The sequence below is a fragment of the Thunnus albacares genome, chromosome 7, assembly GCF_914725855.1.
Source record: "Thunnus albacares chromosome 7, fThuAlb1.1, whole genome shotgun sequence".
NCBI classification, from domain to species: Eukaryota; Metazoa; Chordata; class Actinopteri; order Scombriformes; family Scombridae; genus Thunnus; species Thunnus albacares.
In genome coordinates this window covers 30461819-30486588 of record NC_058112.1, presented here as the reverse complement: position 1 = coordinate 30486588, position 24770 = coordinate 30461819, and the positions used below count along the sequence as shown (strand labels likewise).

The 24770-nt window shown below is 39.9% G+C and overlaps 2 protein-coding genes across 3 annotated transcripts in view; one reads left to right on the top strand and one right to left on the bottom strand.

Moving 5' to 3' along the window:
- Positions 1-24770, top strand: part of immp2l (inner mitochondrial membrane peptidase subunit 2) — a 166754-nt gene that overhangs the window by 118900 nt on the left and 23084 nt on the right. The window lies entirely within an intron of this gene.
- Positions 576-24395, bottom strand: LOC122985416 (leucine-rich repeat neuronal protein 3-like). Its single transcript, XM_044356034.1, has 2 exons — positions 24100-24395; positions 576-3539 (listed from the first exon to the last, which is right to left on the bottom strand). The coding sequence occupies exon 2, from the start codon at positions 3184-3186 to the stop codon at positions 1072-1074; it is 2115 nt and encodes a 704-aa protein (XP_044211969.1). The 5' UTR covers positions 3187-3539; positions 24100-24395; the 3' UTR covers positions 576-1071.

Sequence of the window (24770 nt, the reverse complement as noted above, 5' to 3'; positions counted from 1 at the left end):
TGACAAATGGCCGTGCTCTAAAAGCCCTGTCCAAGGTGCTGAAACTCGGTTGATCTATGACTGAGTCCAGCTGATAAATGCCTCCCATCAGTTTGCGTGTGACGCCGATTCATCACCTTGCTGAGGTTTGTGTTGGGAATCCATATTGGATTTTTAATGAAAGAGAATATAATGCAATTCAAAGTCAATGGGTTTGCCAATGTCTCCACACTTACACACACCCATTAAGGTACATGCACACACACACACACAAAAACAAACTATCTCACACACTTCCTGTGTTTTTTGAGATTGCTTTGCATTTCCCTAACAGTGTTACAGCACCTGCCTTGAAGGGCGGCCGCTGTAATTGTGTTTGTCTACAGCAGATCTCACACTTCTGCTGCTCTATGATACGGACAGCAGCACAACAAGATTTATGAGCCTCATCCATACAAATTAGTATTTTGCATTTCACAAACAACTGGGTGCTATTGGTTTTTGTTTTTGGTGTTTTTTTTTGTGGCAGCAGACGTATTTTAAATGACATATTTTGATGTGAAAAGTGTCCAAATGTAACAAGAAAAGATTGTAGATATAAGACACCACACAGGTTTAATGAAAAATGTATTTGTTCATAAAATTGTTTACATATTAGTCAGTTTTCTTGAACACTAGACTAACAAGATTTTTTTTTTTCTTGTCATTATAAACTATCTTTGCTTGGCACCATTAATGTAACACAGCAAAGAAAATGCTTTTTGCAGACATCAAAAGCCGTCTCAATAAGATATAGTTCCTGTGCTGTGCTTTACTCTGTTTGCACTGCATGAATGACCAGTAGCCATGTAGATTATACTCAAGATATCTGCCTGATTAAGCTTGTTATAATGACACAAGTTTGAAATACAAAATAGTCTGAATTTATATAGCTGGTTATGCAAATGTGTATGAATTTTCTCTCTGCCGAGACCCTGTGCAAAATGTCCCACTGACGGTCATGAAAAGAGGGCACATAAATTACATTGTCCAGTGTCCATCACTCTTCATCTTCTATTAATCCCAAAGTGCCTTTACAGACAAGGGCATTTCTTATATGGATTCGTCTGGTAAGTTTATTACAGTTGCCCTCACCTTTACCCCAGACACACCAAATTCCAGGAAAGAAGAAGAGGAGGAATGAGTGCTGGGAATCAACAGCGTATCCGCCGGGTCCGCTATCAGTTTTGTGTAAAACACCTGGCTGTACAGAGACGTATAGATGACAGAGCAAGTCACAGCAACCACAACAAAAAACACAGCACAAGAAGCCATCACCACACTGTCCCAGTTCTCATTTTTCTCCTTCGGGACCGCTGCCTTCTTTGTGGTCACATTGACACAGTCCCTGCTGTATCCAGACTGAGCTGCAGTGACCTCAACACAAACCTGGTAACGAGTGGACACCTTCAGCTGTTTGATGCAGTACTCTTTGACATCAGCGGGAAGCCTGGCTGTGAATGGCATCGAGAGGAGGCTGCCGTCGGATAAAATGGACCAATTTAGTTGCGACACCAAACCACCTGTGCTTTCCCAGGAAACCACAACAGAATGAGACTGGACAGATGTGATATATACATGTAAAGGTTGATTTGTGAACTGGGCGATGTATCCATCCACTGCAACCATGACAGACTTGAGATCTGCCCCGACAAGATTGTGGGCGATGCAGGTGTATGAGCCGGCCTCCTGCTCGGTGGCGTCATAGATGTCAAAGGTTCCTTCTGGGTGCATGTAGTACTTGTCGGACACGCTGCCAGGTAGGACCTTGTCGCCTGAAGGTGTCACCCAGTAGATCTCAGGTTCTGGTTCTCCAAACGCCCGGCAGTGCAGTGACACTGAGCTCCCTTTCCCGACCTCGACGCGCTCCGGGAGGCTCCTGGATGAGATCAGCGGAAGGCAGATCTCTGTCATCTCCCTGAAGTGCACCTGTCGGACGTGCTGGCCTTGGTACTCCGGAGGCTCCATGCAGAAAAGGGAGTCTGGTTCCATGAAGCGAACAGCCGTCCTGTTCATGTTGACCCAGCGGATGACACAGTCGCAACGGATGGGGTTGCTGTGCAGGCTGACTTCACGCAAGTTGGGCAGGGAATCCACGGTGCTACGGTGAAGCGCACTCAGAGCGTTGCTGTTCAGCATCAGCGTCTCCAGCCTGGGGAGCTTGTGGAAGGCCCTGGGGTGGATGTAGGACAGCCTGGGATTGTTGGTGGCCTCGATTTTTGTCAGCTCGGGCAGATTGTTTAAGGCAAAACTGTCAACCGACACAAGCTCAGGCATGCTGTTGATGCCGAGCTCCTTGAGATGCATCATGTCCATGAAGTCACCTCTCTGGATCCTCTCAATGGGGTTCTTATTCAAATCCAGAAACTTCAGGTTCTGGACTCTCGTCAGTGCCAGTCTGGGTACTCGATTGAGCAGGTTGTCAAAAAAAGAGATGCTCTCCAAGTTCTCAAGACCAACCAGAGCATTATCAGGGATTTCGGTAAGATTCATCCTAGCGAGCACAAGGCTGCGGAGGTTAGTCAGAGGTTGAAAGCTCATGTCTGACAGCTCCAATATGGGGTTTTCTCCCAGCATCAATATCTCCAGGTTGGGGAGAGGCTGGAACCACTGGCTGTTGATACTTGTCAGTCGATTGGAATTGAGATGGAGCCTCAGCAGCCTGCTCAGACCCTGGAAGGCCCCGGGGCTGATGGAGAAAATCAGGTTGTGGTTGATGTAGAACTCCTGGAGGTTGGGCAAGGAAGCGAGGCAGCTGTCAGAAAGCTCCTGAATCCAGTTCTCCTCCATGTGGAGTGACAGCAGCTGGGGGAGAGACCCCACACAAACATCGCTCACTGAGGAAATGTTATTCTGAGACAAGTCGATTTCAGTGAGGTTGGCCAAGTAATCCAAAGTTTTCTCCACATTAACAATGTTGTTTGTCTGTAGCAGCAGTACCTGTGTTTCTATAGGGAGTCTCTCCGGTAGCGCTGAGAGGCCCAAGTCATTACAGTCCACAGTGGCAGCCTCAGTGTAAATAGAGCTGGGTGAGAACCAGGATCGTATCTCACATCGACACAATGCGGGGCAATGAGCAGCCCCCTCAGAGGCCAGAACAAAAGCAGCCAGAGACAGCTCAGCCAGCAAACAAGCCACAACTGCTGTCTCCTTCATCTTGGCCTCCATATTCCCTTCAGCCAGTAATTGGCCCTTATGGAGTCAGCTGTTAGCACTGTTAACTTCACAAATAAAAGCTAATTTGTTACTGCAGCAAGACAGAGTAGATTTCTGCTGACGCCTGGTCCCCAAAGCTTTGGCCCTGTTGTCTTCCAACTCTTGGCAAAGAGAGACAACCTTTCAGTTCAGTCCGTGCCAGGTTGTCATGCACGCTGTGATATGTCAAGGTCGATGTATCCTTCAGGGAGCAGAGCTGCGCAGCAGAGGGCCGGTTGAGGAATGCTGTAGCTCCGGCTAGGGACGAATCACTCTGTCCTCCATCATTATTATCCTCCGTCGCTGTCACTGGTGTCAGTTTCCATCTGAGGAGACAGGAGAGAAAAAAGGCCAATATAACACAGTGCTGTTGAGATATGAAGGCGTATTGACATTTACGAATATTGAGACTTATTAAGCCTTTTCAGCCTGGTTTGATTTTATTGCTTTCCCTGCACCATCAGAATTGTAAGTTATGATTAACTTGACCTTATGTATATTATTTGGCAGGTTTGAAACCAAAAATTGTACTTTTGAGTCTCTTTATATGCGGCTGAAAGATGAGAGAACTGGCAGATTGGCTCACTTTTTTCATTTTTGTCCTAGAAAAGATGGAGTTCTGAGATGACATTCAAAAATGTGTTGTTTCAAGAGGCAAAACATTGCAACATTTTTTTTCCCTGGGTCTTAATTAACACAGCTTCACCGCCCCCCTGAACCTCTCTCCTGTTGTGAACAATGCACCTGCACATACTTATCAAATCACCCACACAGAACAACAAGCAGACAGTTTGCCACAGCTGATTCACACAACCTCAAGGCGCTGTAGATCCACCAAAAATATCTGTCGAGCAAGCTTGCCGCAGGTCTTGTGCTGTGACTCCTCGGCTGTTTTTCTGCATTATTCATGAGGCATTGAATCAACGTTGTTGGTACGGGTGACAGGTCTACGGCGGGCTTTGCCTATGTCGACTGCACATATTGATGTTTTGATTAATTTGTGACCTTGAGTGCAGAAGCCACAGTTGAGTGTGCGACAGTAGATGAAGCTGTCAGTATATGCTGGAGCAGCCGGCTGCTGATGAGGACGAGCTATGACACTTCATGCATATATTAGCTTGTTTTTGGCAGTCTGTGTACAGGTTTGTAAGAGTTCCTCTCTCACTTTATTCACTGCACACACACTCTCTCTCTTTTTCTTAGAACTGGGGAGTAAAAGTACCTTTACTTAATTGTAAACCGGTACAATTTTAAGGTACTACTAATTGACTCATTGGTGGAAGACTGAGTCAAGCTTAATTAAAGTGGTAAAACTGCATGAAAGTGATAATGAGAAAATTAGGATAGTTTTACTTAAGTTAAACTTTAAATGAGTACATTTTGAAAGATTTTTGCCAACCATTTTAGCACTAACACTTTTAGTAATACTTTTCGCTAATATATTTGCTTTTATTCAATATAATATTAAGCATAATACTGAACATTACTTGTGACTTCCATTGTCTCTTGGAGGTAGGAGATGTTGTAAAGGAGTTTGTTGCTATTTTGTAATTATAACTTATACTAAACAAACAATTACGTGAGAGGGAATGTTAAGTAAGTTCCTAACATAGTATTACCAAGATGGAAAATGCTTTATTAGCAAAGTAAAAGTAAACACGTTTAAGCAGGAAAATATACTTATGTATCAACCATAAAATGAATCATTTTACTGAATAGGTGTCACACAGCATTTCACTGCTAATACTTACTTTACGCGGGTACAATTTTTTAAAGCAGGACGTTTTAATAGAGTATTTTATAGATATATACAGTAGATTTGAATACTTCCACTGCTTCTCTCTCAAAGGTCATAAGTAACAAGTAAATTAGTACTTAATCATTGTACTTGAGTACAGTTTTGAGGTACTGGTACTTCACTCAATAATGGAGGAATTTGTGAATATCACAATGCAGAAATAAGTAGAAATGCAGGAAAATGTAATAACATGTCCTAAAAACTGAACAACAAACTACATCATTTGTTATTGCCTTTCAAAACAGTCATTTCAGATCATTTCTGACACCACGATCAACATCAGCTGCTTTCCAAAACCACTACAAATGACCATTACAAAAAAGATTCATGAGCGTGTAACAATCAGTCACCATCAAGGTTATAGACCTGGTGGGCAAATTCAACTACTTAGCTAAGTTAGGGGACCTTCGTTGGTAAAATGGTAAACATGTGGTATTGGTTTGGGAACGACTTCCATCATTTAGGTTAAAAGAAACTAACCTTTGTTCCCTGCCACCGTTGGCTGTTGGCAGGAAAACAAGAAAGGAACGGCAACATTTTGTTGGCTTTGTTGGACTTTGTCGCTCTATAATAACATCACCTGACGTCCTCCGTTACTCCCAACGGACAAGAGTCACTTGAATGTAAACATATGTCGTTTTGGGGGCGTTTTCTGAAATGACTGTTGCCATTTTTCTTGGGAGTCTCATCCACCCAAACCTCCTTCCTAAAAGATTTTGAGGAGCTTTAACAACATCAAGCTACTTTGCTCATGACAGACATGAATCATAATTCACACGACCACTAGAGCTCTTCGTCTGATATTCATAAACACAAGTCGTTTTAGGCTTTTTCTGCCATTTCCCTCATGAGGACAGTCTCATTTCCCACCAGTGTCCATACCGACAGCAGAAACTAATTTGGAGTCTAAGTTCGTGCATACGTTCTTCAGTGTGACTCAGGCAGATAAAACGGATGGATTTTACATCAAAATCTTGTCTGGAGCAGCTTTGATAGTGCTTTAGAAATAAATTGGATTGAAGTTGACATCTGCAGCATGACATGTCCTTGAAAGGTAAAAACCACATGAGCTCATCCAATGTTTTCTTTTCTTCCAGTGCTGGTTTGAAGAGAAGAGAAATCAAGTTTTCTCTTTCCCACAGGGATGTTGGAGGACAGAGATGAGGGGTTAGAACAGCAGATGTAGAACTGGTGGGAGGTCAGTGTGTCGCTCAAAGGCACTTTCTTTTAGTAGGTCGAGGGTTTAAAGGCCAGCAGCCTGCTGTCTGGGGTCAAAATAACAATTTCAGGTGAGAGTAATGGAAAATAACTGAGCCGCTAATAAACATGAGAGAGGATTTGATGAGCATTACACTGTCTGTCTGCAGGGAGGAGACTTATTAACAAGGAATCTATACAGAGGGAAAGGTCACTTACATCAGAGCCATGAACACGGTTGTTAATTACAGACAAACTCCAAAGCATGAAGAGCAAACGTCTAGACTTCAGTTTGAATCACATTATCTGAAAACACCAGTTATTCATCTGAGTTAGCAGTGCATGTTTTGGATGCTTTCACAGCAAATTTTTAATCAATAAATGTGTCAACTCTTGTTTATTTATTCGGTTTATCTTCGGTACTGGGTGCACTGGTAGCATACAGTAGAAAAATATACTTTTTTATTATTATCTATCATTCTGATATTGCACATAGTGTCTCCTTGTTTGCCTGCAAACTTTACCACAGTGTGATAAACACCTACAACTGTATTGATTTATTAGAATGTCAGTTGTAAGTACTGTTCAGTGTCTCAAAATGTCGACCAGTTTTTTATTTCAGGGTGATCACAGCACTGATGTAAGGGAGGAGACATGCAGGATATCTAAGAGACAAATATACAAAATTATCTGTATGGTCAGATACCACTAGAGGAAAGAGAGTAAATTAAAGTTTACAATTTAAAACAGCATTCTTCCTAAAAATGTTCCCTCATTTGGTGTTTTGATGATTGTGGTGTAGAGTGCTTAGGTTTTTCTGATTTAGCATTGCACATCTATAACATTGTTGGACTCAAGAGAGACAAAAAAAAAAAGCAACTTCATTCACTAGACTATAAATATTCGGGTGTGTTATACTAGTAGCTGCTAATGAAGCCTGCTAGCCTCCAGCAGAGATCAGGAACTAACCTCACTTCTTTCTAACTCCACTCCACCACATTTTTTAACTTTCCAAACTCGTATTCTTCAGCCCCGACCGACGATGACTCAACTGACATCACTTGAGGCAGTTTATCAGATTTCATACAGCTCCCTCTGGAGACACAAAAGGCTTTATACTACCTTTTTACACAGAGAACACAAGCTGAGGTGGAAAATCAGTAGAGTTTCTCTTTGATCTGTTGCCAGTTTGCCTGTTTTTAATTTTGGGTGAACACTTGCGATTTAAATACAACACAGCAGCACCTTTTAAAATAACTCGGATTTGGCTGTTGGTTGTATAAGAGTTGTTCTAAAAATGTTCTCACTTAGTCATGACGGTAGTAACACTTTAGAAAGACGACATCGGGAACACATCTTTGTTTTTATCCTGAAGTAAAATACTAAAATGCATCGGTGCTTTATTTAGCCTCAAGGGTTTTCAGCTTTCCTTTTTCTGTGGAAACCTACTCTTTAAGCTTATGTGCACCTGTGAGTTTGCTGTGAAATAAAGCCTATAAAAACTCATTAAAGCCACCACACAAGTTTTGTAGCTAAATCCAAAAGTCTGACCTGAAAGGTTATATTATTGCAGTAATATAACTGGAATAACTTTAAAGCTTGCAACAATTTCTCCCAATTCCTTTATTATGGTAAAATGTCGGCTTACAGTTGAGCTGGGGGGCGAAACATTTTTTAAGAATAAGTGTGAAGAAAACGGAGAATAAAATCTGTAAATGCAAAATCAGGACTTATTCAGAAAACCAGGTCTCCATCATCAAAACAGAGTGTTTTTTAGTGAGGAAACTATGAATATATTCTTAGAAAGTTTAGAATAACGGGAAGGTCTTCAGCTCTGTTACAAAGCTCCTGCTCTCGAGTCGTTTTCAACCATATAAATAATTTTAGCTTCCCTCAAATGATTGCTCTGAGAAGCATGAATATCCAAAATGCTAACTTTTCAGCCTCGTTTTTGACAATATCCTACACAGGTTTTAAAAACGGTTTCATCAGCTCCAGAGCGTTCTCAGTGTGCAGTCCATCCACTGACATAAAAGCATGAATATCAGCCAGAAACCACATGGTTTTCACCTGACGACAGCCCTGTGTGGAGTGATAGCAGCAGGCTGTATGTATCAGTGAGTGCTGAATAAAACATGGAGGAATGGGACCACTTCATGAGACGTCTGCCACATTAAGAAAGCAGCGTCCTAAGAGCTCTGGCCCCAGGACTCACTGTCTCTCTCTCCACTGTTTGAGAAATACATTAATATTTCACATTTGGGCTGCTTTAATCCATTCAGAATGTCGATACTCAGCACTTAAAAAAGTGCCCAGGCTGGCAGTCCTGCCGGGTTAAACAGAGCTGCTCTCTGGTCTGTGCGCGGGTCGTATAATGCATTGCTAAATACTTTTATCAACAACAGGAGATTCTTTCCTTCTCTGTACTGGAGTGTCTCTCTAAGTGCTGCATTGGCAGCGTGCGAGCGGGAAAAAGCTAATACCATGGCCTGATGGAGCTGACTGATCCCTCAGCAGAAATCAGCTCCTACTCGGGAAATGAAATAAATGCACGAGACGTGATCTATGACCTCAGAGGTGGTAGCGTTTCAGGAAGATACAGCTTTGTGCGGTGCGGCGTAGCTCCGGATGTCCTTCCTTTATCTATCGCTGTAATGTATGTATATGAAAGGATTTCACTTTTTGGCGTTTTTGCCAAGAAATCTGTCCAGGAGACTTATTACAAAGTAATGCAAATAATGGAATCAGTCTAAAAAATATCAACCAAGTGTTTGCCTTTACTTGTATGGCTGCATCAATTAATCTGTCAATTATATTCTTGATTAATTGTTTGGTCCTTAAAATGTCAGAAAATGGTGAAAAATGAAGATCTCTGCTTCCTAAAACCCAAGATGACATCCTCAAATGTCTTCTTTTGTCTCAACTAACAGTCCACAACCCAAAGATATTCAGTTTACTGTCATAGAGGACTAAAGACACCAGAAGATATTCCCAACTAAGAAGCTGGAATCTGAGAATTTAAACATTTTTTCTTAAAGGATCAGGCTGCTGATTTTCTCTGTTTTTCTTATTGTCAACAAATCTCATGTTTGGATCCAAACCAACAATGAACTGATCTGCTAACAAGTATTGCGTGTGTATCTAAAGCCTGATATATCTTATTCGTCTGTGCTGTAGACCTCCGTTGTTGTCCAAAAGCTATTAAAAACACATCAATGAGCCATTATAATGATTACAGTCATGTTAGCTTGTTTAAAACCGCTCCAAAAACTATTAACAGCAATCACATTTTCACTCTCCAGAGAGTAGTTCTGTGTACGGCAGACGCCACTGAGCATGTGCAGGGCTGGGTTCTGTTTACAGCTTGTTGCGTTACTTATCACAACCTCTTGACTTTGTACAGAAGTTCTTTCCAATGAACAATGTAAATGTGATCTGACAATGTAATTGCTGTTCTTATTAGTCTTTGGAGCCGTTTTAAACAAACTGACGTGACCAAACTCTTCATAATGAAGGAACATGTCACCCAGTGCAGTGGTGTGAGTCATTGACGTGTTTTTAATAGTGTTTGGACAACAATAGAGGTCTACAGCACAGAGATAAGATATATCAGGCTTTGATACACACACAATACTTGTTAGTAGATCAATTAATTGTCAGTTTGGCTCCAAACATGAGATTTGTGGACAACAAGAAAAAGAAATTACTCAAAACAATGAATTATCAGTCAGATCAACTAATCAATTGATCGACTAATCGTCGCAGCTCTAAATTATAGAATAAACTCCCCAAGATTACTAACAAATTCCACCCAAAATACAGAGACTTCAGACTTCAGTGTCTTCAGCTGTACAGAGAAGTTTAAACGACCAGCTGTTGTCTTCAGGACATAAATAGTTCCTCCTGCTGTTCTGCATGTGAGTCACTGTTGCCAGTTATGTTACATTTGTCACCGCGATCTACAAGGAGAAGCTGTTATCATAACAGTCAGATTACAAGATTGGATGGTGATTTACATAAAAATGGCTTTTGAGTACAAAAAAACCCTGCAGAAGTGGACAGTGATTCACCATTGACCACCATTCATTTTGCCATTTTTTTCTTACCCACTCTTACTGTCACATGTGACAGTAACACTATATTTAAAGCATCAGGAATGCAGGCCAGCGCTCTGATTTCCATTTTATGTAACTGTATGTGTGCATAAAGGGGAAATGAAGGGAAAGTCACTGCGGGCTCTTAATGTTAAGTAATAAAAGGGAAATGAGTGCGTGAGCATCGCAGAAGTAAACAGGAGAAATTAAATTACGGCGGCATCTCCTGAGAGGACACTCTCCAACCAAAAGACTACTATTAAACACTCCATTTAACATTCAAACCATGCTCGCTTCATTAGCATATAAGTTGTTTTTGTTGTTACCTAAATACTGTACATAAACGTGTTGTTTCCACCTCTGTGGAGAAGCATTTACATAATACTATAACGTTGGATATAGTACAGCTGCTCCCTCCTCACTCGAGGCGACGGAGATGGATGCCTGTAAGGATTTTAATGAGTTGTGTAAAAGCAAAAAACAAAAGACGACCGAGAAATTATTGCAAATGGACGTGAGCCATGTGAGGATGTTTTTACACTCAATAAGAAGCAGAAAAACAAACTATCCAATACCACCTAATTATATATTGACTGAATAAAGAGTTCTGTGCTGTAAAGGCAGATTAATTTGTTCTAACGTTCTTGTCTCAGAGCAGCTTGGATGTAACTGTGTGTGTTGTTTTACGCAGATGGTTAAAGAGAGAAAGAGATGTGGTGGAAATATTTTACTTAAAGTGGCTATAATTGACATTTCTATGATAAAAATGCCTGAGCTGACAGTGTGTAATGTGTTGGTTGTAGCTCGTAGTGATGAATCTATCAGCGACTCTGCAGCTCCTCTCAGCTTTACGGAGCTTTATAGTGAGTTTCAACTCATTGTTTATCTGTCCGGCTGCAACTTTACTGTTTTGGTTCACTCTCAGGGCTCTCATAGTGTCGTTTTGGGCCGCAGCTGTTTCCAGAGAAGAAGCCTGTAAAAGCCACTGTATACTACCTGCTCAACACCAAACAGCAAACAGACACAGTTAGCTGTAGACTAGCTGGTGAACATAGTGGAGCATTTAGCAGCTAAAGAGCCAGATTGGAGTTGGCGGAGAACAAAAACAGAGCTAAAAGAGAGTGAATATTGGACTTACATTCACCAGGTGGACAGAAACACGACTCCGAATGAATGATAATGTTGCTCCGTAACTGCTGGATGTGGAAATAAGCAACTGTTTGCTAACAAGTTCAACATATCAACTTTAAAGGTGATAATATGTGAGTCTTACATTATTATTAAACGCTTTAAAATAGAAACCGGTGATGCGCCGTCTGGTTGCCTAATGGTTAAGACTCTCTCTCAGTACTTCCTGTCTATATCTATCCTTTACATTAAAGGCAAAAATCACAAAAAGAATGATCGAACAGAAAACGTTTTGCTGTGACATCTTGTGATGGTGGAAATGACTGTTGCCTCTCAGAGGGTGGAAATAGATGGTTGGCCATACAAAGAGTCTAAAGAGTGACACTGGAAACCAATGTTCCCATTTGGTCTCCTACTGTACAGTCAGTTTTTGTTTGTTTTGACCACAGTCTTTCTCTAAACTCAGCTAAGTAGCGATTTTAACCCAAACCATGAACCAGACCTTAACTATAGTCAATATAATAAAACATATTTACTTCTCAGCAGTGATTTGTAACAGTTTTTGGAGGCACAGACACATTTTTCATGCAAAAATAGTAAAAACAACGCTGCACATTCTCAGGTTCCAGCGTCCAGTCCAATAGAAAATACAGCACAATACAACAAAATGAGCTCAGTTTTTATGAAATTCAGAGTAAGCTATGCATTCAGCTCAGCAACCTAATTGCATTTGGCAAGAAAGACTCGCTGTAAACATTTCTGATGGATCTTCTTTGTCTAAAGAGCTCGAACTCCAGTGGAAAAGGGTCAGAAGGATAACTTATTATCCAGGAAGCTTTACTTTCATCGACAGCAGTTGAACCTTTGAAAGAGAAATACAGTAGTGTCTTTTCATGACTCTTTTACTGTTAGACTTTTTTTTATCTTATGCAGAATATGAATGTGGCCTCATTTATTTTACTTTCAATTTACAAATTATCCGGATGTCATTCAAATCCCTGTCGGTTGTCCCACATTAATGATTAGAAAATGTCAAAATGTCACAATGGAGCACCGATGATTTAGGCAACAGAAAAATCCTGCTGATCAGAAAAATGAAATTCCTCCTAATGGATGAAACATGAATCTTTCTGACGGGAAATACAGCCTGAGATGACAGTAAAAGATAAAATAATATGAAATGAATGAATGCACATATTATAGATTTATTTCATAGCTCTCTTTGTGAATTTGCTCATGATGTATTAATTTATTTATGTCTCTGTTTTAAATTTCTCTTTTCAGTTCCACCACGCCAAAATGTACCAACATAGTGTTGATGTTTTAAAGCTGTTATTTTGTTCATATCTTTCTTTAATACATCAGCTTTGGCCTTAAATTATATATCCATACATCAGATATTCCTTAAAGATCCCCTCCAGACATATTTCCAGACATATAAAAATACTCTGCTTTGATTAATAATTTGTGTCTGACATGGTTTTCTCTTTCACAAAAAAAGTTAAATTGCCTCTTCAGAAATTCTTAAAAATTAAATCTACTCCCCCCTCATCATTAAAAAACCCAGAATCTATGAATATGTAAATACTTTTCATTTCCTGCTGGACACAAGATGTCTCCTATTTCACTGAGTTCATTCTCAGTGTTTGTGAACTGGAGGCTTCAAGTTTCCACATCACACTGATGTAAACTGCAAACTCCAAACTAGTTGTGATGTCACAGATCATGCTCGTAGGTACACGTGTTAAACTCTGCGCATACATCATTCTGCACAGAGTCAAAGTGAAACAACAAGAAGAAAAACACATTTTTGTGTGACGGGGGACTTTTTTTTTGTGATTTGGCGACAACTGTGATTACTGGCTGTAACAGAAAACTCGTATAATAATATGCGTCCAAGACTTGCACACAGAATGACACTTCATAATGAAACAACAGTATAGGTCTAAAATTCAGCCGGCAAAAAACAACTTACAGTTATGTTTACACCATTTAGTGGCTGTAGTATTACACTCCAGAATGACTCACAGTACCATAATATGCTTTTCAAAACCGTTACAAATCACTGTTAAAAAATGATTATGTCTTATAATGTGACAACACCTTGGTTAAGGTCTGGTTGGGTTTGGGTTAAAATGATCACTTGAAACGTGGTTTATACTTCCTTAAAGTTAGGCAACCTTCGTTGTCATGGCAACAGTAAACGCCTCAATGTTACGTTTTTTTAAAAAAATGTCCCGACTCGCAGTTGGAAACATGACGCTCGCGGTTAGAAACAGGAAGTAAACAGCGGCAACTAGACGCCGCAAACATAACTGTAAGTTGTTTTTTCCAGCCTGAATTTTAGACCTATACTGTCATTTTTCTTGTGAGGACGGGCTGTTATCAACCACTGACGACAGCAAACACATTATAGGTCATTAGCTACTGAAACAATAAAAATAAATAAATAACAATATAACAGAAGAAGAACATGTGAATGTGTTTCCAGTGCAGCCAAACAAACTGTGGCTAAAGAGGATTAAAGAAGACAGTCAACAGTGTCCTCCAACATAGTAATACTGATCTCATAATACAACGTTTTCTTCCACACACTGTCTAGCAGGACTGCAACTAACAATTCTTTTTTCATTGTTTATTAATCTGACAATTGTTTTGTCTATAAAATGTCAGTAAATAGGGAAAAAATGCCTGTTATAATTTCCTAGAGCTCAAGGTGACATCTTCAAATATCCAATCAACGCTTCCTCATTTGAGAAGCTGGAACCAGCAAATATTTGGCATTTTCCTTTAAAAAATGCCGGAAATGATTAATCGATTATCAAAACAGTTGCCAATTAATTTACTGTTGATCAACTAATTGATATTGACTCATCTTGTAGTTCTAATGTCTACTACATGCATGGATGGTTTCTATGAGTCTTATGCAGGAACGGCTGACTTTAAAATATATTATTGCAGCAACACAGTTTTTGATTCAAACTTTAAATAACATCTCTCCACAAAATTCAAAAACGTGTCTGTCGGTGCCTCTCGGGACCGCCGACACACAAAGTTGACTCGTAGTCTTGTAGTTTGACGATTTGACAGAACATGAACATGACAGAACAGCATTTGGGATCAATCCCAGCGCAGCTTTACAGAAAGAGGAAGTGCTGATTTAAAAAAAAGAAAGTGGGAACAAACTCATCAGCAAAGGAGGATTATTTCCTCCACCTGCTCCTACTGACAGCTCCAGTAAATCTGCAGGCGGGCAGTTCATAAGAGTCTCAGTATGAGACTGAGTTTAGAGCTGGATGATGCTGACGTCAAGGAAAAATCATCAGGAGGCAGATGGTTTTCCTCTCTATATACACACGACCACAGACTTATACATGAGAGGGAGGCACAGTGAACATGGATGAGTGGATGTACTGTGAGTTAACTCTGTCAAAAAAAGTCCTTTTTTTATAAATGAACAACAAACGCTTGGTTCAGATGTTCATGTCTCCCTCAGGATGAACTGCAATCACTTTGGTGATCCTTTATGTTTAGATGTTTGCTCCAAAAAAAGGAAAAGTAAACCGTCTTTGTTCTATATTATCAACACATTTTTTGACATTACTAAAGCAAACAATCTCCCAGCGACATGGTTCATCTATCCCTCCAACACTGACAGGCTCCTCTACTCATTCATATACAGATTTATGTAGTGTGTTGAAAACCTGTGCACATACAGGCAAAAAACCTACTTTCTACTTTCTAATACTGCAGACATCTGCAAGAGTTGTCTGGTGAACGCACACCAGAAACTAGGTGCTCGTCATGACAATGGCATGTATTGAAAGGAAGATGCTTTCACACTAAGCTCCAATTATTTTATTATATAAATCTTTTATATACAGTAAGTGTTCAGTGATGAGTGTGATGAGCTCAGTTGTAGCCTTGTAACTTGTTGTCGTTGATGTCACTAATTATGGATTAGCACCAGATGTGAGGTGTTTAGATATAAGGATTTATCTGACATGTTTTGAACTTGCCTTGAGAAAGACCAAGCAGGGGCTGAAACGTTGTCTATATATAATAAAATCACTGGAGCTTAGTGTGTGATTGTCCTCCCTTCACTATATATATATATATATTCGCCCCAAATATAAAACCAACAGCTGTTTCTGGTAGAAGACTTTTTGTAGATAAAACACACTTTTACACTCGTCCTGTTGGGGAAAGTTTCCCTGAGATACTATTAATCCAAGGAGAAGCGAGTCCTCATCCTTGAAGCTTTTTTCTCTCGTAAAAGTAAAATGCTTCCATTAAAGCAGAACATAAATCCCACATTTATGTATCTTGTCTATCAGTCACACTCTCACTCTCCCCTGTCAAGCTCTTGGAAACAGTCAAAATGATTTTTCTTTGGCGGTTTAACATTTTCCAGACTGTCTGTTTGAGCTGCTCGTCGTCTATGGCGGCAGTGATTCTTGACTGCTCGACAGACGATTCGGACGCCGGTTTGTTTCTGCTGTAAAGACGTCGGAAGACGCTTTTGACTTGTTTTCACTCGTTATGAATTTATTTCCTCTGCAGCAGAAGAACATGAGCTTCAGGTTAAACTGAGCTAAACTAACTAACCTAGCAACATTAAGGCTTCAAACAAACGTAATTTCTAGAATAAATATCGTTTTATATTCAGGCCCATATGGTTTTACTGCAGACATACTACAGACATATCAATTAACGGCATTTCCTAGGAGTCTAACTTATCCTGAAAATTAAATATATATGGCAAGCCTCGCTAAGACATGTGGTGCCAAAAGCCGGAAATAAAGGGAATGGAAACCATCTATAGTGGCTGTTTTACCATCTTTCAAGTTCTTAGGCCAATTAATTCTCAAAGTATCTTAGTTTTAACTTGTATTCCATTGAATTAAATCCACTTTTCTTGTGAAAACCCAATGTACTCACAAGTCCACAGGAGGAAGGGGAAACGTTCAATGAATATTAATTTGAAGATACATAAAGGCTGGTCCATGTTATACAGGTTGAACACGTTATACAAGGTCAAAAACTTGTTTCAGTCTGAATTTATTTGGAGATTTCTCTTCATTTTAGCGCCACATTTTTTTCACATTAAAACGTCCTTACAGCACAATCCACTGTCGCAAGCAACAAAAAATATACCGTATGTTCCTGCATTCCAGCACCCAAGAATAATAGCAAGTATATACATAACCTTAGCAAAGTCCACCTATAATCCCAAACTATGCATAAACATAATTGCATGAACTTAAATAATGTTAGAACACAGCATGTGATTACAGCAGAAACACTTTTACCAAAAACCAATATGTGCCTAATATGTAGCTCTTTAACTGAACAAATAAAGGGTTCAAAGTGTTAACTAATAGAGCAGTAGAATTACATTGGACCATTTAGAATCAATACATTGATTAGAATCATTAAGTTTACTGCAGAAAGATGAGACATGAAGGACAGTGTGGATCTCTATTTTTAATTGACTTCTCTAACATGAAACTAAAAAGGAACGATGTAGCCAAAAACATCAAGATAGATCACATTTCTACATCAAATCCCTCCTTCTTCTTCTCCTTCTCTCCATCCACCATTAATTTACTTTTAAACCAGTCCCGTGTCAGGTCTGTAGCCTCCTCCTACATCACACGCTCCTTGTTAGCATTTCCAGCATTAGAATTCACACTTACCCTCCGCTCCCACGAGTCACACGTCTCCTTTTAATCAGCAGCCGTCTACCGCTAATTACCCTCGCTCACACACTCTCTCTACAGTACATACACACACACATACAGGTTAACACCGTGACCTCTGTTTGTTGGTTTTATGATGGTACATGTGTAAAGCTGCAGTCATCTGTGTGTTCGGTGTGGAAGAGTCAGCAGCAGATGGGTTTTTATATATCGGCTCTGACAAGTCGTTGGATACAAAAAGTGATGGTGCCGTTTTCCAGACTGTGGTGATGATTGAGGGCACAGCTGGAGGCTAAAACGAACACTTAAAACTGATTTATTAAAGGAGACATGTCATGGTTTTTGTAGTTTTCTGTTATTTATTTACTGTTATGATGTATGATGTTAAACATGGTCAAAGGTCGAAAACTTATGTGGAAATGCTCCCTGCAAGTCAAAAGTCAGGGTTTCAACCTGCTTTAAATGCTTCGTTTGCAAAGTTACCTCAACTTCCTCCTCATGATGACATCAGATCGTTCACGCATCGCCCCAAACGGCCGTCTTTTCTCTAATCTTTGTTGCTAAGGTTGTTCCACGTGTTGTTCACGTTCATTTCGAGTAAAGAATTAGAGAAAGAAGTGAAATACTACTACTGCTTTTTGTTTAAATAGCCTCAGAAACTGGCCAATCAGAACAGAGTGGGCTCATCAGGAGGGCGGGCCTTAAAGAGACAGTAGCTAAAACGGCCTGTTTGAGACAGAGGCTGGACTGAGGGGCTGCATAAAGGGCCAGTAGAAGATAAATAAGGAGATATTTTTACTTTAAATCATGCAAATATATTCCAGTAGAGCCCCAGAATTTAAATATAGACCTGGAAATGTGCAGAATGTGACACCTTTAAGACACAAATGAACCAATTTTAACAGCAAGATCATCATTTACACAAGTAAGATTTATAAATGATGGCAGCTGTACCTGCCGTCTAATAAATTGACTTTACAGGGTAAGGCTGGTGGTGTTCTGTGTTTTTCTTAGAGCCAACAAATCCAATAAAAAATAATTACATTACTTTAATACTTTCAGACTTCCTTACTCTGTCTGTGGCTCTCAGCTCCAAGCCTGTTTGTTCCTACTCAAAAGGTAAATCTTTAAAAATAGCTCACAAATATATGTTTTGTTTTTTTTTACCTCAGTAATTTCCAAAAACTGTAGTTTTTTTTAGCAAATGTTACTCAGAATGGAGGAAGTGGTGCCGAACTGGGGAGCTGCATAACGGACCAGTATAAGATAAATGAGGAGTTTTTTTGACTGTAAATCATGCAAAGATATTCCAGTAAAACCCCGGAATATAAAAACAGATACAGAAATCCAGCAGGCCACCAGACATACTGTGACAATGTTTTTTTAACGTTACATTTTTTAATTTCTTTCTTTCTACATCTGAACATGGCATCTGCAGTGTGATTAAGGTTGGAATAAAATGGGATACGTTATTTTTAAATAAACTATAGTTAGGTAAACAATCTTAATTTAAGCACCTGAATTTGATTTAGTGTTGGTCCTTTTACTAGTTTTAGTAACATTTTAATAATGTGATTTTTGTTAGTTTGAAGACATTTTTGTCAATTTTTTTCATGCATTTTTAAATTTTTATTTCTTTTAAGCATTTTGAGGCTACAGTTCTCGTCATCTTTGTTGTGTCCAGTTGCCATGGTTACAGGTTAGCATCATCCAAGTGACTGCTCTGCAATAATCCAACAAACTGACTCTAATGTTTGACCAGAATGTTCCTGCTCACCTGGCATTAGCATTAGCATTAGCACAGCTACCTGTGATAATTTACTTGTGCATTAGTATGAATCCCGCTGCTTTTCTTAGCAAGACACGGCCTACTCTGCCTCTGATTGGTTTACCCTGATATTCTTTCCCTAACCATAACCAATGTCACTCCTCATGCCTAAACCTAATCAACCCGACCAACCAAGGTAGCGAGTGCTAGCCAATCAGAGGCAGGGTAGGCCATGCCTTGCCAAGAAAAGCAGTGGGATCCATAATGATATGATGATAATTCTTTATTGAACATCTGGAGGAAGATTCAGATGGTCGACTACTGACATTAATCCTGGAACTGACTCATTCTAGATATCTGACTGAAAGTAACGTTAGCTTGATAATGTTACGTTAGCTTAGCTTTTTATGAACGTGGCCGTGCTGCCTGCATGTTTTCACAGTTTGTCAGCAGTTTTTTTTTTTTTTTTGCTGCTTCTTGTGTAATTCTCAGAGGATTGTAGATGAATTTAGTCCATAAATCTGTAACGTCAGATAACATTACTGACAGAGACAGAACGTTACCGGATGAAGATGCTTCTTATTAACGGTGCATCAACAGGTCCAACAGCTAAATCAACTTCTGAACAAGAGATATAATTGGCTGCTGGAGGAAACTGTTTTACTGATCAGGAGCTACAGTGTTTGATTCAACAAACTTCACTTCGTCATGAGCTCATTTGTCCATTCATCCATCCTTCATATCATCCTTTAGTATTTATTAGTTAATGAAACATGTAGTTTTCATTTTCAAATGTTGCTTTATATCGTTTTTGTCTCGTTTTCGTCGACGAAATTAACACTGAAAGTAAAGAACCCGATTATGAACTCCTGTCTGCCACATGAAAGTTAAATGTGTTACACTCCAATTCACAACGTCGACCTCCACACCTTCCTTTCCGCTTCACTTCCTAAAAGACACACACACAGACTCCTGCGTCGGCACTGGATGTAAATTCTGAGGTGCAGAATCGTCGAATGTGAGCGTACCTCCCTCAGGTTACTGGACTGCTATTTTCAGCTGTGGATTAATATACCTTTAGTGCTCTAGTGAGTATTCCTGGCTGCAGGTCGGTGTGTGTGTGTGTCTGTGTGTGTTCATGGTAAAAGAGGAACATGTGACTCAGTGCAGCGATGTGGCACATTTGACGTGTTTTTAATAGTTTTTTTTTGACGACGGAGCTCTGTGACACAGAAGAAGAAGATATATCACAGACAAAAACCTGCTAGTAGATACATTGATCGTTGGTTTTGGTCTTTTAATGGGATTTGATGTAAAAATATAGAGAATCATCAGATTTTTCGGTGTGATAGTGTGAAAAAAAGTCTTTCATCTACCGTCAGTGAAGATAAAATATGATACAACAGTACTGCAGTGACTAAAAAATTCACCAAGCAAGTTGTGTGTTTTTGGGTATAATATTGATTCTCATGATATTTTAATAAGCTGACAACAGATGCTAGACTTAAAATAGATCGATATGATTGGTTACTTGCAGCTGTTCTTCAAGCAAAGTGCAGGTTTTGAATAACTTGAGTAAATCAGAATTAGAAGTCATGTGATTATTGATGGTTTCAGCAGCTTACGTGTGTAAGAAATGACTCCATCTTGTTTTCCTCGGTATGAAAACACAAGTGAAACGTCTTTAGTCTCCGCTCGCTCTCAAAACCGGTTTAAGGGCGCCTTCAGACTGTTCAGACGATGCTGTAGGTTTGATAATAATACGATCTGTGTCAGACGAATGTGCGGTGAATCGAAGCGTTACGGTGGAAATCATCATGAATGCAGCAAAATCACACTAACTTCTTTTTCATTTCACCGCCATTGTTCCGGTTTTTGCGGACATATTAAGGAGAACAAGTGAAGCGTTTTCATTGGCTGGTTTGTGGATGTGAGTCGTAGAATTTGGTCTTAAATTTCGGACTTTATGTGTTTTGTCTTTGGTCTCCAAAAGTTCTAAATCTTCAGTCAGTGGACGAGTCTCACATTGACACAGTGTCTCTTTTTTGGTTTTGCAACCTTCAAAGTCAAAAATGCAAATGAATTTCAAGGTTTGGCTAAAATCAAAGGTGTATGATTAAAGATAAACACCAGGACTCCAGAAAAAAAATCAATTAGTATCGATTAGCTCTGGGCAAGCAGTTGAGTTTTATCTAATTTTTGGTCATATTTCATGATGTCTGAAGACCAAAAGTTATATTCTGATCTATAAACTGATGTTAACAATCTAACTAATTCATAAAAAACAAAAAAAAACAAAAAAAAAAGTATGAATTCTTGATTTTTGTGGAGGTGGTTGTGGAGACTGCAGAGAGAGAGTGAAGGATAGATTCCTTTAAGAGATCCAAATCCATTTGTGAACACTCCCACAACCAGATAGAAGAAGAGCATACATCATAATTTATGTGGCAAATGAGTTTCTATCACTATTTATCACAGAATGTATTTGTTTTCCAAGAAATTCTCCCTCAAGCATCCGATGAGACACAGAGGGAATCTTAACGTTTCCAAACAGAACAACATGCAAGGAGCGAACGGGTGAACAGGGAACATGTTTCCACTCAGGAGGAGGGTTAGAGGTTACGTGCAGGCTCATCTCTGGGGTCAGGTGACCAGGTAGAGAATGACAGGCAGGTCCTGTGGGTATATTGTGTTTTTTTTTCATTATGTTTTTATATGTGAAATGCTTTTAGCACGTATTGATTGTGACTAAAAGGGAAGAACAGGGTTGAAGTTTCATGTCTGTTGTTTTTATGTTGAGGTTGTCTTTGGATTCTGTGGATGTTTTGTGTCGTCTTTGTGACGTCGGGGATCATGTTGGAAACAAGTGTTGGATTCATTGTCTTCTATATCCATAAATAAAATCAATCAATCAATCATTGGATTGACTTCCAGCCCTATAACGCTCATTATTATCAATATGACAAAAACATATTGACATGTGTCTTCATTAGATTTGTGTTATTCTTTGTAGATGTTTTGTCTTTCTTCTAGCTGAGGCTGCCAGTCAGGTCATTTCCTGACTGTAGTTCACATTTTATAATTAAAATTTACACATATGGATAAGTTTTTTTTTTTAAAAGTTGGATACAGATATTTTCTGGACTGAAAGTACTTAAATTTGAAGTTTTTAGGCCAAGAATGATGTAGAAATAACATATATAGAAACAATTTAATCTTTTTTTCTGTAAAACTCAACTTTTAAATCATCATATAATAATAATAATGCTAATAATAATAATAACTTTTTATAATAATTTATATAGCACCTTTTAAAACAGTGTTTTAAAAGATGTTATAGTGCTTTATGTAAAATCTGCACCACAATTAAATAAAATCCAGAAAATAAAAGTATAGAGAATAAAATACTCATTATAATAAAAACCCCACTAAAATAAACAAAACATTGTAGAACTTGAAAAATAAACATTTAAAAAAAGGAAAAAAAGAAATGTTTAAAGAAGTGATTTAAAAGATATAAATGAATATATATATATATATATAAGGACAGGTGAATGAAGTCAACGTGGGAAATATCCAAATTAATGGAGGGATTGATTTGACTGGTTTCTTCAAACACATGCAGAGGAGCTGATTAAACTTATGAACCCTGTTTTTGCTTCTTCAGGCTTCTTCTTCTCTTTATATTTTATGTAACAAGCTCGATGTTTTAATATGCAGATTAAATATGTGTGCATGAAAAGAGAGAGAAAAACTCATCCCAGTGAAAACAAATGATCAAACAACAGGAAGTAGTTTGTTGTAGAAACTGAGGCTGTGAAGGCCGGCGAGGCCTCCGCTGATCGGCAACATTTCTATAAGAGAGAAGTTTTAATCACATTTCAAGACAACTTCTTCAAATTTCAACTAAAACAAACGTTGTGTCAAATCTGTGCTACATGCTTGTATTATTGAGTTAATATCCAGCGAAAAAATGGTCTACTGTCATTATTTAATTAGCACTAGGTTATGTTGGAGTAATCCTCCTGCTTCTGTCAATTAAATAAAAATAATTGGCTGTTTTGCTCTCGCAGTGTAATCAGAGCAAATGTGCTTCGGGCCCTCTGAGAAATCATGTGATGAAAATTAAGGATGAACAATGACGTATTACTTGTGGAGCCCTGAAGGAGAAGGCTGCGTCTTTAAAGTCTTCACAGCCGACGTTCAGTCTCTCAGAGAGTGTGACGCTGCTGCATGTTGACGTGAGGGGGAAAAAAAACAGAGGCTTCAACCCGTCTCACTTGACCCCCCGTTTAGCCGGGGCTTTGGAAAATGTGCTGAATTTCAATCTGCGCACTTAAAGACGCCTTAGTGCACTGCTGTTAATTAGGAGTGAGGAGAGAGAGAGAGATAGGGAGGAAGAGGGAGAGGGAGGGAGGGAGGGAGACGGAGGTTCTGGTAAATTAAGCAGGCAGTGGTGCGAACGTCTTTCCTCCCGTCAGAGCAGATCTCCCTGCAGCCAATCCTGTGACCTGCACATCTAAACACCCGTCCGAGATATAAGCGGCGCGGCGCGGCGCTCTTCTCCTGACTCATGTTGCCAGATCAGCATACGCCGTCTGTCCGCTCCGGCTCTGACGAGAGCTCAGGGTGCCTAACGAAGCTCGGACACTTTCACCTCGTTAGTGCTCCGGAAGCTGGTGGCTCAGTTTCCCCCCCCAAGGGGCATGTAGCTTGTTAAGGCGATCCCCCCCCCACAACCTTTTGTTGAATCTTTTCACTTTGACCTGCCTGATAAAGATGAAAACGTTCCCCCTTCCCCCCTTTAAAAAAAATCAACCTCCTGCTTCATCAGGTCTTGTTGCACATTCTCTCTGACTTCAGGGGATAAACCTGTGGAGTGACACTGACACCGACTCGACTTTGCAGACACAATGTCCTCTCTCCTCTTAGAAGCAAAAAAAAAAAAACTGACTACATAGGAAAAAAAAAAAAAAGACTCAAGATGCAGAACATCAACGAGGAGCCACAGCGTCCTGCACGCATTTAAAACCTGCGACAAAAACATCCCCAGCCCTGTTTTCTTATTCCCCTCAGCTGTCAGAACTGCAGGCTGAGCCGCCACAGAGCTCAAGGACTACCGCAGTCCTCACAACACACACACACACACACACACACACACATACACACATAGAAGTCATATAGCGATGAAACACTCACCAGCGGGTGAAAGCGGTATACATTACGTCCCATGCAGCAGCAGATATTCAGCAGGTATTCCTGGCATGGCTGCAGTAGCACAGAACGTGTGTGTGTGTGTGAGTGTGTGTATGTGTGTGTTTTTATTTAAGGCATGCAGCGCTGCATGTTAACATCCAGCAGGAGTAGAACCAGCAGCAGCAGCAGCAGCAGCAGCTATTTTCCTGTTTTTCCTCGAGTATCTCCAAGAACAAATGTCTTCTCTCTTTTCCTCTCCACAGCAACAGAGAGATGTAGAGGGAGAGAGAGAGAGAGAGGGGGGGGGGGGCGAGACACACAGAGAGAGGCTGAGAGAGAGAGAGGGAGAGAGAGAGAGGGAGAAAGAGAGAGAGAGAGAGGTAGTGGTGGGGGGACTAAAAGGAGAGAGGGGAGAGACACTGAGAGTGAATGATATGTTGTGTTTGTCGTTCCTCCATCCTTCCTCTCCTCTGCTGTTAGAGAGGAGATCATCCATCACTCTATTACACACACACACACACACACACACACACACACACACTAATACACACATTGATACATTTCAGCTCCCTGGAGACCGGCCAATGAGTGTTCAGCTCTGCAGCTGACGGTGAATCCGATTGGCTTAGCGAGCTGTCAGTCAGTCATGATCCCCCCGTATCCCTACGGCAACG

What these genes read in the sequence shown, in the direction of transcription:
- LOC122985416 (XM_044356034.1), bottom strand. Translation starts at nt 3,186, where the DNA reads ATGGAGGCCAAGATGAAGGAGACAGCAGTTGTGGCTTGTTTGCTGGCT.